Genomic DNA, 19,906 nt, shown 5'->3' on the forward strand with positions numbered 1-19,906 from the left:
TATAGGGATAGGTGTGGGCTATATGGGAAAGTATTTAATTAGGGGAGGGGAATTATGATGCTATTAGGCAGGAACTTGAGAATGTAAATTGGGAAACAGATGTTCTTGGAAGTGCACAGCAGAAATGTGCAGGTTGTTTAGGGAGTATTTGCTTGGGCTTCTGGACAGGTTTGTCCCACTGAGACACAGTAAGGATGGTAGCGTGAAGGAACCATGGTTGACAAGGGACTTAGAATATCTTTTCAAGAGGAAGAAAGAAGTTTACCTATGGCTTAGAAAGCAAGGATCAGACAGGGCTCTGTAAAGTTATAAGGTAGCAGGAGGGAGTTTAAGAATGGACTTGGAAGAGCTAGAAGAGGACATGAGAAAGCCTTGGTGGATAGGATTAAGAAAAACCCCCAAGGCATTCTACACGAATGTGAGGAATAGGAGGATGACGAGAGTGAGGGTAGGACTGATCAGGGACAAGAGGAAACGTATGCCTGGAGTCGGAAGAGGTAGGGGAGGTCATTCATTAATACTTTGCTTCAGTATTCACCAGTGAGAGAGACCTTGACGTTTGTGAGGATGGTGTACAACTGGCTGATATACTAGGGCATATCAATGTGAGGAAAGAGGATGTGCTGGAACTTCTGGAAAAACACTAGGATGGATAAGCCTCTGGGGCTGGATGGGATATATCCAAGGTTATTAAGGGAAGCAAGAAGAGATTGCTGCACCTTTGGCAGTGATCTTTGCATCCTCACTGGCCACAACAGTAGTGCCAGATGATTGGAGGGTGACAAATGCTGTTCCTTTGCTCAAGAAAAGGGAGTAGGGACAACCATGAACTACCAGCCAGTGAGTCTTGCTTCAGTGGTGGGTAAGTTACTGGAGAAGATTCTCAGACAGGATTTATGGGCATTTGGAGAAGCATAGGCTGATTAGGAAGAGTGAACATAGCTTTGTGGGGAGCAGGTCATGCCTCATGAGCCTGAATTAATTCTTTGAGGATGTGACACAGCATTGATGAAGGTAGAGCAGTTGATATGGTGTACATGGATTTCAGTAAGGTGCTTGATAAGGTTCCTCATGGAAGGCTCATTCAGAAAGTCAGGAGGCATGGGATCCAGGGAAACTTGGCTGTGCAGATTCAGAATTGGCTCACCCATAGAAGACAAGGTGGTTGTAGATGGAGTGTATTCTGTCTGGAGGTCAGTGACTAGTGGTGTTCTGCAGTGACCTGTTCTGGGACCCTTGCTCTTTGTGATTTTTGAGACTTCCACAAGGATGTGGAAGGGTGGGTTAGTAAGTTTGCAATTGACATGAAGGTTGGTGGTGTTGTGGATAGTGCAGAAGGTTGCTGTAGATTACAACAGGACATTGATAGGATGCAGAGCTGGGCTGAGAAGGGGCAGATGGAATCCAACCCAGAAAAGTGTGAAGTGATAACCTTTGGAAGATCAAATTTGAAGGCAGAATACAAGGTTAATAGCATAGCTCTTAGCCCTGTGGAGGAACAGGGATCTTAAGGTCCACATCCATAGATCCCTCAAGGTTACTGCACAGATTGATAGTTTTAAGAAGGCGCATGGGGTGTTGGCCTTCATTAGGGTACTGAGTTCAAGAGCCATGAGGTAATGTTGCAGCTCTAGAAAACTCTGATTACTCCACACTTGGGAGTATCATATTCAGTTCTGATTGCCTCATTATAGGAAGGACTTGGCAGCTTTAGAGGGGGTGCAGAGGAGATTTACCAGGATGCTACCTGGATTGGAGAGCATGTCTTATGAGGATAGGTTGAGTGAGCTAGGGCTGTTCCCTTTAGAGCAAAGGAGGATGAGAGGTGACTTGATAGAAGTGTACAAGATGATGAGACAGATCGAGTTGACACTTTTTTCCAGAGCAAAAATGGCTAACGTGTGGGCACTGTTTTAAGGTGATTGGAGGAAGGTTTCGGGGAATGTCAGACGTAAGTTTTTTTTGAGTGGTGGATGTGTGGAATGCACTGCCAGCAGAGCTGGTGGAGGCAGATACATTTGGGGCATTTAAGAGACTCTTGGATAGGCACATGAATGATAGAAAAATGGAGAGTTATGTGGGAGAGAAGGGTTAGATAGAGCAGGATAAAATGTTGGCACAACATTGTGGGCTGAAGGGCCTGTACTGTACTGATGTTCAATATTCTAAATGTCTCATGTGGATCACTTTTGAATACAGTAGATTTACATTTTGAGCTGAAAGTTTCCATTATTAAGTAAACTGTGTTCATTATGAATGTATCTTTAAGAAGAAAAAGCTTCCAGTTGAGTTCACACATTCAAGTGAATAAAGTTACCATGTGATGAATAAAGCATTTGTACAAGTTCAGTAGTTTCATAGCTGCAGCACTGGGGCACCAACCCAGAAGTCACAAGTTGAATACTACCATGGCCTAGATTTTACAGTGAGTGGTTCTTGCTTTGCAAGCTGACAGCATGCCTACAAAATGTGTAGACTTTTGAGAGGTTTGTGTTAATTGAGCATTTTAACCAGCATATCACCTCCCACCTCATCAATAGCATCTGGAATAGCAAGCAGAGCAAGAGAAAGCAAGACACTCCAACCAAATCATCATGGAAACTGGAATGTTTTGTTTAAAAAAAAAACTCCATAGATAAATCTCATCAGTAGGAGTGAGAAACCACAAAATAATGAGCAACATTGAGGGCAGTTGCACAATAGGTCACAGGAATGGAGGGGGATTGCTGCAAAGTGGACAGATGTTGGTGTGGGAATGGGAAGTGGAATTAAAATAGCTGGCCACTGGGAGATCCTGGTAGCCAGCCATTTTAATTCCACTTCCTATTCCCATACCAACACATTGGTCCACAGCCTCCTCCACTGCCAGATTGAGGCTAAATACAAACTTGAACAGGACCAGGACCTCATTCTGCCTGGGCAGTCTCCAACCTGGTTGTATGAACATCAAATTCTCAAACTTTTGGTAACTGCTCCCCCTCTGTCCCTTATCCCCCATGTTTTCTTTTCTCTCCTCATGGTCCAATTGGACCCCAGCACCCACACTCCTGCCACTGGTTCTCTTCCCCACCTCCCTCCCTTTATTCCATGCTCCATTGTCCTTTCCTATCAGGTCCCATCTTCAGCCCTTGTCACTTCCACCTGTCACCTCCCAGTTTCTCACATCATTCTCTCCCCCTCCCTCATTTGCATATCACCCTCCAAATGGGTCCACCTATCACCTGCCAGCTCTTAATCCACCCCTTCCTTCCACCTTTTTGTACCAGCTATCTTCTTTCTTTCCAGTCAGGATGAAGGGTCTTGACCTGAAACATTAACTGTTCATTTACCTCCATAGCTGCCTGACCTGCTGAGTTCCCCAAGCACTGAGTGTTGCTACAGATAATACTAATTTTCAAACTACAATATCAAAATCCAACTCAAGACTCCTAGCTTCAATCTATGAAAACTGGTCTGAATTCTAATCACTGAAGGAAGCCTATGTTCAAAACTTGCTAAATTGAATTGATTTTCTTAAATGTACTTGTTTAATTTATTTGTAGTGGGGACAATAAAAACCATAAGATAAAATACAACCAAAGTAATGCAGCTACCTTGAGGTGCTCTTCCTTGAAAGGATGTTCAGTGTATTCAGGGACAGGTACAGATTTGTTCTCCACCTTGGCAAATAATTTTACCACCAGGTCAGTCATCTCATCCAGGGATTCTGGAACCAATGTAGATATTTTAAACACAATAAATCACAGTCATTATTTTTAAGCTTGTAGTATTATCTAATACAAATCCAGGTCAACTACTGGTGTACTCTATTTTGAAGGTTATTTATAATTAGCAGTACAAGTAAATCTGAGCATGAGACTTAAGTAACCTGAAGATTTCTAATTTCCTAGTATCTCATAGCTAAGCTTGTCAAAAATTATAGTTCTCAGTGTTTGCTACATTGCTCTAACATACTCCCAGAGACCTCATCAGGAAATATTATTTGATCTAGGATTCTTAAGACAGCATAAGAATTGAAATTTTATGCAAACATGAAGAAAAATCTGCTTTCATGCTACTTTAAACAAGGGGGAAGGTGCTCTGAACAAAAGGTACTCTTCCTCAGCTTTTTCCAACATGGGACAACTATTGACATTTTTATTGGGGAGATGTTTTATTTTTCTACAGCACAATTGTGGATTGAAATTGTGCTGATTAAGCAAATAAAGTCTGCAAGATCAATACTTCAAACCCATATAGTATTAAAGTTTTTGTTCCAATTCAATTTCCCTCAATGATGCATGTTCTACCAGCACCCCAAAAAGTGTACATAGTTGCAGTAATTGTTTTTAGCCGGGGGAAAGGGGGATGAATAGGAAGAAGAATTTTTCCCCATTCTGTAATAAACTCAAAACAAATTATTCCTAAGTTTGATACTTTCCAAGGCAGGGTAAATAACTAGGTTAGTGTTTCATGGGTGAGTAAAAATTGATTTCTGAACCCATACTGTCCATTTTCAAGAATAAAACTGTTTAAAAACTTAGTTCAAGTAATTAGTAAGACAACTGGAAATAGCAACTTGCACCAAAATTTAAATTCAGATATTGCAAGGACAATTGTTACATTGCTACACTGACCTACAAGTAACCCTTTTCTTACAATGCTCAAATCAACTAAATTTTCTTTCAGAAGCCCTGTAAATCTCAGTTGGTACCTAAATCAAATTGGAATTTTTGTAGTTGATCTTGTGAACACAAGGAAACAAACTTCAACCATTCATTCAGATTGGTTGCAGTGTTAAAGTCTATGGTAATCTAATACCCAATGCATTAAAGCATTCAACTTTCTGCTCAGACCAATTCAAGCAAAGAAATTAAATTAACTCAAGCATCTAAAAAGATTTATTGGGCAATTGGAAATTGTGTCATGTCACATACAAGATGTTCTGCTAATTTTGCCTACCCTAAATTACATTACTACAAGGTGCCTATTAAACAATGGTCTTATACCAATATGCTAATGATCTTCAAAAATTCAGTTATCACAATTTCTGTCCATTCCACACAAACTATACATGTGCATGCATGAAGAACTTCCCAGAGCAGAAGCACATTTTGAGTCCACCTTATAGCAGGACAAGGTAGGCTATTTTGCCCATTGCACCTGTGCAAAATGAATTTTAGAGCACTTCAAACTAAAACCTTATTATTGTTTTCCTTGCTGAAACTCCTATTTCAAAATATTTATCCACTCTCCCATATATCAACCACTTCTCACAGCAAAGCATGTCATGCTTCCAACATCTATCATTGATATAATGCTTTTAACCTGTAAAACAACCCAGAGACAAGAGAATTATCAAACAAAACCAGAAACCAAGACATTTAGGACAACGGACCAAACGCCCAGTAAGAGGTAAATTGCAAAAATTAAATGGCAAAAAGTGAGGAAAAAGCCAAGAAGGCTTCGGAGTGAATTTGCAACAAAGCATAGGCAACTGAAGGCATAGATGTCAAATGTGGAGGGATTAAAAATAAAGCATGCACAAGAGGTTGATTGGGGAAAAACACAGATCTCAGAAGTATTGCTGAGATAAAATGCAGCAAAGCCATTAAGGGCTTTGAAAACAAGTATGGAATTTTAAACTTAAAATGTTGGAGCAAGCACCATATGGATCTCAAAGCAAAGAGCTGATCAATGAGCAAGACTTGCCACAAGTTTGGAATATGGGTAACAGGTTTGGATTGGGAAAAGTTCATGAAGGGTAGAAGGGACATCAGCCAAAGAAGCATTTGTCAGTGGGCTGAATTGTGAATGACCCAGGCAAACCATCCCTGTTGTTTCCTTCCTCAACACCATCCCACTCAAACCTTTGCAGCCATATTAACTATTTCTGGGAGCATAGCTCTCAAAGTCCTTCCTCAGTTGTTTCACAAGAATGGGAGGTGCATAGTGCCTAAGCCTTGGGTGGCAGGCTGGCTGGCCTTTGTACTCATAAGACAGTTGGAAAAATAATCAAATCAGTGGGGGTGCACTGTATATAAAGGTAAAGGCCCAGAGACAAACTGTATCAGGCCTCAGCTCAGCAACTTCCAGAAGCAGAATGAGGGGTCAGATACATGCATGTCAGGTTTTCAGCATGATCCCTATTTATGCACTGCAGTGCACGAGCACGATCCAGAATACACAGCAGATAGCTACAAGTTCTCTGTGAAACCACCATCTTGTCAGCAGCGCATTCCAGCCCAATGTCTTTTACAATAAGCATAAAGATATCTGTCCTGAGTTCTCCCCGCAGGTGCTATAAACCCTTCATCACTGATTCCACAATAAGAAGAAATACTCTGATCAAACATTATACATTAAAACCTCCATTAATAATCTTCTAGGTGTGGCAACTCACTGTTTAGTCGGGCGAACCAGCTCGGCAGTCGGGTCACGCGGCATCGGAGCGACGAGGCCCAAGATGGCGGCGGGTCTCATCTTTCCGAGCGACAGGGAGAACCCACGCGCGGGAAAGTCTTGATGATGTAATACTTGCGTCATTGCTGGTTTCATTGGGCAGGAACAGTCTCCCTTAAAGGGTCCGCGCAAGGCGGGAAAATAAACCAGTTCTTGTTCGGCAATCCTCCGACTAGCGTCTTGTTTTATTCCGCGGTAGCAACCGCTACATTGACCCCAACGGTCCAAACAGCTTTTGGACCCGCGCAATGGACGACAGCGCAGCAGCCAACGCAGTGGCCCTCAAGCTGCCCACCTTTTGGACACTTCGGCCCAGTGTCTGGTTTGACCAGGCTGAAGCGCAATTCCACCTTCGGCAGATCACCTCCAACTCCACGAAGTACTACCATGTGGTTAGCTCTCTGGACCAAGAGACAGCTGCCCAGGTTGGAGACTTCATCCAGTCGCCTCCGGAGGAAGATAAGCACCCGGCTTTCAAAGACCTTTTGATTAGGACCTTCGGCCTCTCCCATCATGAGCGTGCCGCCCGCCTGCTTCATCTGGATGGCCTGGGGGACAGATCCCCATCCGCCCTAATGAATGAGATACTGGCATTGGCCGAGGGACACAAGCCATGCCTGATGTTCGAACAGGCCTTCCTCGAACAACTCCCCGATGACATCCACTTGTTAGCTGACGCCGACTTCAGCAACCCCCGTGAGGTGGCCGCCCGGGCAGATGGCCTGTGGAGGGCCAAGCGCGAGAGTGGTTCGTCCGTCAGTCAAATCACCAGGCCGCAAGCCCAACGCCCGCCTCGCCCGGCCCCAGCAACCAAGCAGCCACACCCCAGGAATGCAGACGACACGGGTGACCAGCTGTGCTTCTACCATCAGAGGTGGGGTGCGGAGGCCCGTCGATGCCGCCCACCCTGCAAGTTTCAGGGAAACGCCAGGGCCAGCTGCCGCTGATGGCTACAGCGGCTGGCTGCTGACAGCCTCCTCTTCGTTCAGGACAAGAAATCTGGACGGCGTTTCCTCGTTGATACTGGAGCGGAGGTCAGTATTTTGCCCCCAACCGGCCGCGACACTCGTGCCAGGCCACCAGGTCCTCTACTCAATGCCACCAATGGTACAACGATACGATCTTTTGGCACCCGTACACTTCAATTACAATTTGGCGGCAGCCGTTTTACCTGGACCATTACCCTTGCCACGTTCGCCTGACCACTCCTAGGAGCCGATTTCCTTCAGGCCCACAACCTGTTAGTTGACCTGCGAAGGAAGCGGATAGTCCACTCTAGCACTCTCCAGACCTATCCCCTGGGAGAAATCACCCCACCATCCCTGCGCCTGGACTCCATTTCCCTTTCTGGCGACAATTTCGCCAAGCTCCTAGCCGAATTCCCATCAATTTTGGCACCTTCGTTTACAAATTCTAGGCCCAAACACGGGGTATGACACCACATCATTACTACAGGGCCACCCCTTCATGCCTGAGCACGACAACTACCTCCAGACAAGCTCCGCCTGGCAAAGGAAGAGTTCCGTCACATGGAGGAGCTGGGGATTGTTCGCAGGTCAGACAGCCCCTGGGCCTCCCCCTGCACATGGTCCCCAAAACCACCGGAGGGTGGAGGCCCTGCGGTGACTACCGCAGGCTGAATGACGCCACCACCCCGGACCGCTATCCCATCCCTCACATCCAGGACTTCGCAGCGAACTTACACAGGGCCTGCATCTTTTCCAAAGTGGACCTCGTTAGGGGAGACCACCAAATCCCGGTCCATCCGGATGACGTCCCCAAAACTGCGATTATCACCCCATTCAGCCTGTTCGAATTCCTTCGGACGCCGTTCGGCCTTAAGGACGCTGTGCAGACCTTCCAGCGGCTGATGGATGCGGTAGGCCGAGACCTGGACTTCGTGTTCATTTACTTAGACGACATACTGATCGCCAGCCGTAACCGCCAGGAACACCTTTCCCACCTCCGCCAGCTGTATTCCCGCCTCCGTGATTTCGGCCTCACGATCAACCTGTCCAAGTGCCAATTCGGACTTGACTCTATCAATTTCCTCGGCCACAAAATCACCAGCGACGGGGCAACACCTCTATCTGCCAAGGTGGACGCTATCCACCATTTTGCCCGCCCCGACACAGTCAAAGGCCTACAGGAATTCCTTGGGATGGTCAACTTTTACCATCGGTTCATCCCTGCAGCAGCCCGTATCATGCGCCCTCTTCTCGCTGCTGGCTGGTAAGGGCAAGGACATCACCTGGACTGACGAGGCTGCGGCTGCTTTCGTTAAGGCCAAAGATGCCCTGGCAGACACAACGATGCTTGTACACCCTAGGACTGACGTCCCGACTGCCCTCACGGTAGACGCGTCCAACACCGCGGTGGGGTACTGGAACAGCTACTCGAAGGCCGCTGGCAACCCTTGGCATTTTTCAGCAAGCACCTTAGACCGCCTGAACTGAAGTACAGCGCTTTTGATCGGGAACTTCTAGCACTGTATCTGGCGGTCCGGCATTTCCGATACTTTCTAGAAGGCAGGCCTTTCACCGATCATAAGCCTCTGTCCTTTGCCTTCTCCAAAGTCTCCGATCCCTGGTCAGCTCATCAGCAGAGACACTTATCCTACATTTCCAAATTCACAACTGCCATCCAACATGTCTCCGGAAAGGATAATGTCGTTGCTGATGCACTTTCCAGACCAACCATCCACAACCTATCCTTGGGTGTCGACTACACGGCCCTAGCAAGCCGACGACAAACTGCCCAGCTACAGAACCGCAGTCTCGGGTCTGCAGCTCCGAGATTTCTTGGTTGGTCCAGGTCAGCGGACCCTACTTTGCGACGTTGCGACTGGTCAGCCCCGCCCTATAGTCCCTGCAGCCTGGCGGAGACGCGTTTTTGACTCGGTACATGGGTTGGCGCACCTGTCCATCAGATCTACCGTCCGACTGGTTGCCAGCAAGTTTGTCTGGCATGGCCTGTGCAAACAGGTCAGTGAGTGGGCCAGGACTTGTCCGCACTGCCAGACGTCAAAAATCCAGCGACACACCAAGGTCCCACCACAGCAGTTCGAGCCTACCCGTAGGAGGTTCGACCACATACACGTTGACCTCGTGGGCCCTCTGCTGGTTTCAAGAGGAGCCCGGTACCTCCTTACCATCGTGGACTGGTTCACGAGGTGGCCTGAGGCAACCCCCCCTGACTGACATCACAACTGATTCCTGCGCCCGGGCGCTGCTCACAACTTGGGTCTCACGTTTTGGTGTTCCGGCCCACATCACTTCAGACAGAGGCACCCAATTCACTTCCAGTCTCTGGGCTGCATTAGCGAACCTGCTAGGGACGCAGCTGCACACCACCACGGCCTACCATCCTCAATCAAACGGGTTAGTGGAACGTTTTCACTGCCATCTGAAATCAGCCTTGATGGCCTGCCTGAAGGGTCCTAACTGGGTTGACAAGCTGCCTTGGGTCCTGCTCGGCATATGCACTGCCCCCAAAGAAGACCTCCGCACTTTGTCAGCTGAGCTTGTGTACGGGGCGCCACTAGTTGTCCCCGGGGATTTCATATCTGCCCTTCGGGACCAAGGGGAACAACCCCCAGCAGTCTTGCAAAGACTGCGAGAAGCTTGGCAACTTGGCCCCGATTCCCACCTCACGGCACAGTCAAGCCCCATCCTGCCAGCCCGAGGAACTACGGGACTGTAAGTTTGTTTTCGTTCGCAGGGGCACACCTTGGGTGCCATTGCAACGACCATATGAGGGACCATTCCGAGTCATACGGAATAATGGATCCACCTTTATTTTGGACATTGGAGGCAGGGAACAGGTTTTCACGGCAGACCGCCTCAAACTGGCCCATTTGGATCTGCAACAACCTGTCGAGGTTGCAACGCCGCGATGCAGAGGCCGACCCCCTAAGTGGCAGCTGGCACAGCCCACGGACCTTGGGGACTGTATCGCCGGTTCTGGGGGGGGGGGGGGGGGGGGGTTGTATGGCGACTCACCGTTTAGTCGGGTGAACCGGCTCGCCAGTCGGGTTGCACGGCGTCGGAGCGACGAGGCCCAAGATGGCGGCGGGCCTAGTCTTTCCGAGCGACGGGGAGAACCCGCGCACGGGAAAGTCTCTGACGTAATACTTACATCATTGCTGGTTTCATTGGGCGGGAACAGTCTCCCTTAAAGGGCCCGCGCAAGGCAGGAAAATAAACCAGTTCTTGTTCGGCAATCCTCCGACTAGCATCTTGTTTTATTCCTCGGTAGCAACCGCTACATAGGCTTCATTTAGAGGTACTTTCTGTCTGTATTTACCAAGGAGAAGGATTTGGAGGATAGTGAAAACAGTGGGGCATGCTAATGTGCTGGGACATTGAGATTAAGGAGGGGGTAGTGTTGGGTCTTCTGAAAAGCATTAAGGTGGATACGTACCCAGGGCTTGATGGCATATATCCCAGAATTTTAAAAGCAGCAAATGAAGAGATTGCTGGGGCTTTGACAAAGATCTGTGTCCTCTATAGCAATAGGCAAGGTCCCAGAGGACTGAAGAGTAGCAAATGTTGTGGCTTTGTTCAAGAAAGGAAATAGGGATAATCCAGGTAATTATAGGCCAGTGAACCTCAAGTCAGTGGTAGGGAAGCTACTGGAAAGGATACTGAGGGATAGGATTTATGCACATTTGGAAAGGCATGGCCTGCTTAGGGACAGTCAGCATGGCTTTGTGTGGCGTAGGTCATGCTTTACAAACTTGATAGTTATTTTGAGGAGGTGATGAGGGCAAGACAGTGGGCATTATTTACATGGACATTAGTAAGGCATTTAATAAGGTTCCTCATGGTCAGTTGATTCAGAAGATAAACATGCATAGGATCCAGGGTGAATTGCAAGTTTAAAATTCAGAACTGGCTTGCCCACAGAAGACAGTAGGGGTGGAAGGCTGTTATTCTGACTGGAGGTCTGTGACTAGGCATGTTTCACAAGGATTGGTGCTGGGACCTCTTGTTTGTGATATATATCAATGATTTAGATGAAAATATAGATGGGTGGATTAGCAAGCTTGTAGATGACACCAAGATTGGTGGATTTGTGAACAGTGTACAGGACTATTAAAGAATACTGGGATATAGATCAGTTACAGATATGGGCAGAGAAGTGGCAGATGTAGTTTAATCTGGGCAAGTGTGAGATGTTGCACTTTAGGAGGTCAAATGAAAGGAGAAAGTATACAGTAAGTGGTAGGGCCCTTAATACCATTGAGGTGCAGAGGGATCTTGGGGTCCAGGTCCATAGTTCACTGAAAGTAGCTACGCAAGTGGATAAGGTGATAAAGAATGCATACGGCATGCTTGCCTTCATTTGTAGGGGTACTGAATATAAGAGTAAGGAAGTCATGCTGCTGGTATATAGAACTTCAGTCAAACCGCACTTGGAGCATTATGTGCAGTTCTGGTTGCCCATTATGGGGAGGATGTGGAGAGGGTGCAGAAGAGGTTTACCAGGATGCAGCCTGGATTAGAGGGTAGGAACTATAAGGTTGGACAAACCTGGGTTGTTCTCCCTAGAGTGTTGGAGGCTGAGGAGGGACCTGAGAGGTTTTTAAAATTGAGACACATAGATAGGGTACAGTCAGAATCTTTACACCAAGGTAGAAATGTCAAACACCAGAGGACATGCTTCTAAGGTGAGGGGGAGTTTAAAGGCGATGTGAGGGACAGGTTTTTTTACTATTATGCAGAGAGTGATAGGTCCCTGGAATAGGTTGCCAGGGGTAGTAATGAAAGCAGGCAGTTTGGAGGAGTTTAAGTGGCTTTTAGATAGACACAAAAATATGAAGGGAACGGAGGGATACGGATGATACACAGGAGGACATTTAGTATAAATTGGCATCAAGATTGGCACAACATAGTGGGCCAAATGGCCTGTCCAGTGCTGTACTGTTTCATGTTCTATGTTCATCTGTTCTGACATACAAAAATCTGCTTTCATCCATCACAGATTTTGCAGACAAAAAATTAACTTTAACTGTTCAGAGAGAACATGCTGGAATCAGTTTCAGACCAAAGAATCAAAACATGCTTGCTTGCTACCTCAAAATCAGCAGTGTTAATAATTGATGATCTTCACCTTGTGCAAGAAAAAATACTTCAACCTGTCTTTTTCTCCCCCTGTGGGTTACTCAAATCAAGGCTGAATTATTGGATGAGGTATTATCTCGAAGTGTAAAAGATCTTGACCCATCTTGGCTCCAGACTCTGACAAAAGTGGAAACCAACTTTGCTGATTTAGGAATTGGGAATGATCAAGCAGCAATTAAAGAAAATGAGTTACCTAAATATCAGTTGCTGACAATTATACTGAGCAACTTAACAGCCCAATAGTGTTAGGTATTTCAGAAGATTTTCAGTGAAGCAGCTAATAATGCATTGGAAGATGAAGAATAATAGATTAAGTATTACTCAGTATAATACTTGCCTCGCCCCAGAACACAGAGAGCCATCAAGTTTGATGAATAGTTTGCAGAGTGGAATTTAAGGAGTTCTTGTCGTACATCAATGCCCATCTCAGCTGGCCTAGTTTCCAAGGTGAACTTGTTGCCTAATAATGGAAATAAAGTTAGTTTTAAGCAGATGATAAATTAGATCACAGCTCAACTGACACTGTATTTTTAATAATTTAGTGACTGTTTTCTCCATTTCACATCTTACCATTCAGTTTTTCATTTGGCTTGTATCTCAAGGGGAACAGCACAATGGTTAAATTACTAGACTGAGATAATGAGAGACACATTCAAATCCCACTATGGCCCACTAGGAAAAATTTAAGTTCAGGAAATTAAATAATTCTGGAATAACAGTGAAGTCTTCATATTGGAGACCATGAAACCACAGGATTGTCATAAGAATGGAGATTAGTTCAGTAACATCTTTTAGGGAAGAAAATCTGTCATTCTCACCCAGTCTGACCTGTATGTGACTCCAGACCCACCAATGTGGTTGGATCTCAACAGCCCTCCGACATGCCTCAGCAAGCCACTCAATTCAAGAGTTAAGTAGAGCCGATAAATGTTGGCTTAGACAGTGATCCCAAATTGTACTAATGAACAAATTTCTGTGAAATACTTGGGGGGGGGGGGGGGGGGGGGAGAAATGAAATTGCAGTTTAAGAAACCCAGTTACACAAGGAGCTGTTCTTACATAGCACTCTTTAATGAAGCATTCCCTCATAATTTACCAAAGTAGTGACATTTCTTTCCAATGGGACTTGATTTAGTTTGGTTTCTTGAAAGTGATAAATATTATTGTCTTATTGACTACAAGTCCACATTACCAAACATGAATAAAAGTTAAAATTAAAGACTTATTTCAAGTCAAATGTAGTGACAATGATAAAGTAAGCACAAGCAAAGGATTTGCAATTTCATGGAAACAATTTTACATGAAGTGCTGTGAAACTGGGTATAAATGACCCAGATTTATTTTTGCATACAATATAACTACTCATAGCTGAGCATTCATACAAGCAAGAACGTGAAAGGAAAGCAAATTATTGTACTGGTGCTGGAGTGCTTATCAGAGGTCTGATCCAATTATTCTTTGAGTGAAGCTATCCACATGTGATTTTATGTAGATTTATCCTCAAATTCAAGATATAAATATTACTGCAGTGCAAGACCATTTTCAAATGTAGAACATATTACCTTGTCACTATACCAAATAGAATTTTTTCTGGCTGTCTTAATTTTGTGGTTAAATCAACTGGATGATAATGCCAAGCTAGTCTAATTGCATCAGTTTTCTTGAACAACAGTACTTTTTGCCAGCTCTACAAAGCTAATTCATTTTCCAGTCAATGGGAAGGAAACATCACCCCCAGGATATTTATTGTGATAGATTTGACAAATAACACAAATGAATAACAGTGACGATGCCATGGAACATTTGGAAATGTGGCTATATTTCCTTTTCTTGGAGGTGCTCACTGCCTGGCCCTTGGCTAGTACAAGTGTCACTTGCCAAATCCTGAGTGTCATCTAGATCTTGTTTCATGTATGAGGAGCCACAAATGGAACTACTCCAGCACCAGTGAACATTCTGGTTTCTGACCTTGCTGGTAGCAAGAAATGCAATAACAAAAGATGGTTTGACCTAGAACATTGCCCTGAGGAATTCCAGCCCCATTATGGGGCAGGGTTGACCAGCTGTAATCATCTTCCTTATAGATCACTGCCTGAGCCATGTGCAAATTGGTACAGGGTCACTAAGAGCAGAAAGTGGAATATGTGGCTAAATGATTGGTATGGGAGAAATGGGTCTAAACTGTTAGGACAATGGCACAAGTATCAATAAAAGAACTGTCCCATTACATCAGCCTACATTTGAATTGGGTTGGAGCAGTGAGCAAATGAAATAACTAGGGCTGAAGGACTACAGATAAAGCTTTAAATCAAATGAGGGAGGGGAGGGAGTTAAATGGAAAGGACATAGCAATAGTACAAAGTAGCAAAATGTATTATCATTATTAACTGTCCTGTCAAAGGGACAAAGCATACAAAGTAACAGTTTATATCCAATAAACTCAGGCAAAAAAAAGCACAATGAACCCGAAGAATGGGTAGGAAAAAAATCATAATTCAGTAAAGGTGGACCAAGAAGTTACAGATTTCAAAAAGTTCTACAGATGAGCTAAATGGAAAATTAGCCAAAATCCACATGGTTTCCATACAGACCAAGATTGGAGAAATTATATTGGGGAACATAAACTGCTTTCAGTGATAGTGAGGACTGAAACACAGGTGAATCATTCACTTAGGACAAGATGGTTTTAAACACATCAACCAGACCTCTGCATTCACGTGCTAAGGTGTGCCATCAGTGGATAGGATGGGAGCCTTCATAATTACCACTGACTTTGGCCTGAACAGACTAGAAGATCAAAAGTGGGCATCTTTTGATTCTATGGGAAACCAGCAGAATGATACTGCATCATAATCTGTAAAACTATGGCTTGTTAATCTTCATTCTACCATCAGCATCAAGTCAGGGACCAACCTTGGTTCAATGAGGAAAGCTGAGGAAAATCCAGTCCTTTAAAAACTGCTTTACAGCACAGTAGAATGCATTCTTGGTTTGAAAATGAGACTTTGTCTCTACAAGTTACTTTCTGTGGTGGTTAGGCCTACCAATACTGTCATAAAGAGAAGCATCAGTAACAGGAAGACTGGTGAAGAGGAAGGCATGGAAGATTTTCTCAACTTGATTCTCTCACCAATCATCATAAACCCAGTTTAGCACTAGGTGTCCTAAACTTAGTCAGCTCATCAATAGCACCAAATCATTCCTTAAAGTATGATTTCTATAAGTATTTCAATGCTAGGCTATTGCTCATCTATCTTATGGGATAGTGATCTCCATTTAGTTACATTGCAAGGTGTTGATGAGAAGGAATGTGCAGGTCAAATATACTGGGTCTTTATTGCATCTAAATCCATTGCTTAGGTCAGTTCTAGGTATGCTACTTTTCTTACAGCTTATAGTTTTGGTATAACGTTGACTTTCTCAGCCAGTTCAGAGGAAAGTCAGTGGTGAATGTGGAGTCTAAAGCTGGAACAAGAGGGTCAGAGTTCCTTTCTTAAGTGACATAAGTGAACCAGATTGATTTTTGTGACAATTTCCAATTCCAGATTTATTTAATTCATTACTGAAATTAAATTCTCCAGTTCTCATGGTGGGATTTGAACTTGTGTTTCTTGATTAGACCAGGCCTCTAGATTACTACTCCAATGACAAAGCCAATTTTCTACTGCAGCTTGCCTGTAAGATGGGTTGTCATGAAACACCTGATATCATATTGTTCCAATGCAGCAAGGAAAAAATTTAAATTATTTGATGCAACTGATGCTGAAGGGAACACAATGGAGTAAACCTTGCATCCCCTTGAGGCTGCCACACCAGTCAATAAAATAATTCCTAATGTCCACAGGAACTCCACTTCTCTATCCCACATCTGCCAACTTCCTTCGTGGCCAAAATTTTTATCCACCTCAGTCATAAGTAACAAAGCATTCAGAGCCTCTGGCATAGTAAATCTGCCAGCTGATGCCACAAGTTTTTTCTGCCTGGTTATCACATTTCAGTCATTGCATTTTCAAAGCAATAAAGCCCCGAAGGAACTTATTCACAACAATTTGGAGTACCTACAGTAGGACCAACATGAAAAGTATCCAATAAATAACAGGACTGGGTGGGGGTGGGATGTGTGAAAGCATTGCTGCTGTCAAATATTAAATGACTAAGAAAAATTTAGATTCAGAATTATAAAATGGCTAGTGTTCTTTATAATACTGTACACAATAATTGAAGAAAAGAGAAATGATGGCCCAAAGGAGAAAATTATTTGATCAATTTCATCAGTTTGATCATGATTATTTCTTGCTCAATTCTTGAGCTCAAAGTTCTTGGGTGTGAAATTCAATAGCAGGTTTTTGATGTTGGTTATTACCAGCTATGTTATGTATCTTCCAAGTGTAACAAGTTAATGATAACTCTACATTCTTTCAATGGGTTATTTGAATTAATCAACATTGTTCACTTAAGAATTTAGTCAATTTATTTTGTTTTGTTTATGCAGCACGGTAGCGTAGCGGTTAGCGCAATGCTGTTACAGCGCCAGCGATCAGGGTTCAATTTCCGTCGCTGTGTAAGGAGTTTGTATGTTCTCCCGTGTCTGCTTGGGTTTTCTCCAGGTGCTCTGGTTTCCTCCCACATTCCAAAGATGTATGGGTAGGTTAATTTGGGTTCAAAAAAAAGGGTGGCGTGGACTCATTGGGCCAGAAGGGCCTGTTACCATGCTGTAAATAAAAAAAAATCAAAAATAAAACTGCAGACCATAGAAAATTTTAAAAGAAACCATTAGTGGTTTCTGTTACAAACATTAGAACATCAGCAATTGAATAACATTCTAAGCTAGAAACACAATCTAAACACTTGCATAATTAGATTTTTTTAAACAGATTATGCCATACTTCCACCTACAAAATCAGTCATCAGCAGATTCTGCGCCTTAAATAGTAAGGCTTCCTCAACATTTTCCAGTAGCTTCACAAAATCTAATGCAAAGCCACACAAGGGTAACTAAATTAAAAATCAAAGTTTGGCTGAAGAGGCAAGATTTAAATTACATTTTAAAAGGAGGAAAGAGGTGTAGAGGTTTAGGGAGGAAATTCGCAAATGTGGGGCTAAATAGCTCTAGTCGTGGCCACCAGTTGTGGACTGACTAGTTAGGTTTAGGCAAGGGATTCAATTTTAGAAACAGTGTATCGGGTAGCATAACGCTATTACAGCGTCAGCGACCCGGGTTCAATTCCCGCCACTGTCCGTAAAGGAATTTGTACATTCTCCCCATGTGTCTGCATGGGTTTTCTCCAGGTGCTCTGTTTTCTCCCACATTCCAAAGACATACAGGTTAGGAGCTGTGGGCATGCTATGTTGGCGCTGGAAGAGTGGTGACACTTGCAGGCTGCCCCCCAGCAGATTCTCAGTAATGCAAAAAGATGCCTTTCATTGTGTTTCAATGTACATGTGACTAATAAATAAATATCTTATCTCCAGAGGTTGCAAAAATGAAGATCGGAGAAATAGGGAGAGGGAAGGTAATGGAATAATATTACAGATGAACTCTCCATGATGGAGAATGGATGGGCAGAAGCTAATCACAGATGCAGTCATAACACCAGTTAAGACTAGTCTGGATTAGCCTCAGACATTTGTCAAGAAAAGGCATCAATGTGTGGTGGGGAACAAAGACAAGAGCTTCAAACTTTACAGTATTTAACTGGATGAAATTTTTGCCCATCTAGAAGGTAAGCAAATTAGAAGAGATGGAAACACATCAACTGTTAACAAATGCAGACATTTTCTTCTGCAATATATAGTTTATAAATTAATTTTTCATAGTTCAAGTTACACCACCTATTTCAGCAACAGATTAGTCATTGGGATACAAATAATTTCTCGTGGCTTGCTTGTTGCAAGATCATGATACTTATTTCCTTAAGATAAATCAACAGTATTGATAATTTGTAAAGCAAAACTCTGCTGATGTTAGAAATCTGAAATAAAAACCAACATTGCTGAAGGAATTCAGCAGGTCAGGCAGCATCTGACAGATTGAGTATCTGCAGCATTTTCTGTTTTTAATTTCAGCATCAATAAATCATTTCTGCAATTGTTTTAATTTAGTACTTGTTTAATTTACTGTTTGCCAGATAACTTGCTGAGTTGATGACTAAATGGGCTTTGTTCAAAAGTAATTACTCATACCAATTATATGAATTTTCTTCCAAGAGCTAATGTACAGCTACTTTAATTAGGAAGAAAATAATGCAGCAAAAGACATAATTCCATGGACTACTTTTAAAAGTAAAATAATGTTCTGTATTACCCATAGTCCAAAAAATGGTTCAACCCTTTATTGCCATTTGTTTTGCAGTGTTGGTAGAAAATGTCGTTAAGAAGGCATTTGGGATACTGGCCTTCATTAGTCGGGGCATTGAATAGAACAACAGTTTATGCTCCAACTTTATAAAACATAGGTCAGACTTCAGCAGGTCACCACAATACAGGAAGGATATGATAGTGATGGAGAGCGCACAGAAGAAATTCACCAGGATGTTGCCTGGAATGGACTGTTTCAGTTATGAGGAAAGACTGGAGTGGCTAGGTCTATTTTCCCTGAAGCAGAGGTGGTTAAGAGGGGACATGATTGACATATATAAAACTATGCCTGACATAGTCAGGATTGACTGAAAAAAATATTTCCACATATCAGAGGCACAAAACTAGAGAACACAGTGTTGGGATAAGGGAACGTGATTTAGAAGGGATCTGAGGGAGGACCTTTTTCACCCAGAGTGCATCCAGAATGCACCGTCAAAAGTGGAGGAAGCAGAGCCGCTGACTGCATTTAAGAAGTGTTTAGACGAGGCCTTGAATTGCCTTGGCATAGAATGCCATGGGCTAGTTGATAGAAGATGAGATTAATATGGATCAGTACCCACGAGTTAGTGTGGACATGGTGGGCTGAATGGCCCATTTCCATGCTGTATTACTCTGAAATGTAGTGACTATTACATTCAATTCTCTTTTCTATAATATTCACTGAATTGCTTCAGATCTTAAACTCCTTTCAAATTACCAGCAGAGAAGCTGCACATGATCCAACCCAGTGGATTAGCCATTCCAAATTAAATATCACATTCACTAAACACAAGAGTTTAGACCTAATCATGTTATTTTAAAATTATCCACTGCATAAATACTCTAAAGAAAAGAACATTATTCAGATGAAGTTTCTTTTAAATTTGATTTCTTCCATTTCAGACAAATGGCAAATACAAATCAACTACAGTCAACAGCAATGACAACTCAAAGGGGCACACTATCAGTACTTAAGAACAGGCTGTTAAGTACAATGTTAA

The 19,906-nt window shown here is 43.6% G+C and overlaps 1 protein-coding gene across 2 annotated transcripts in view; it reads right to left on the reverse strand.

Moving 5' to 3' along the window:
- Positions 1-19,906, reverse strand: part of ide (insulin-degrading enzyme) — a 96,103-nt gene that overhangs the window by 63,834 nt on the left and 12,363 nt on the right. For both annotated transcript variants that reach the window (XM_052026896.1, XM_052026895.1), the window contains exons 5-6: positions 12,904-13,026; positions 3,594-3,706 (exon numbers count right to left, since the gene is read on the reverse strand). In XM_052026896.1, coding sequence (XP_051882856.1) covers positions 3,594-3,706; positions 12,904-13,026 — 236 coding nt within the window. The remainder of the gene's footprint in view (positions 1-3,593; positions 3,707-12,903; positions 13,027-19,906) is intronic.

Source organism: Pristis pectinata, chromosome 12, assembly GCF_009764475.1.
Source record: "Pristis pectinata isolate sPriPec2 chromosome 12, sPriPec2.1.pri, whole genome shotgun sequence".
Classification (NCBI taxonomy): domain Eukaryota; kingdom Metazoa; phylum Chordata; class Chondrichthyes; order Rhinopristiformes; family Pristidae; genus Pristis; species Pristis pectinata.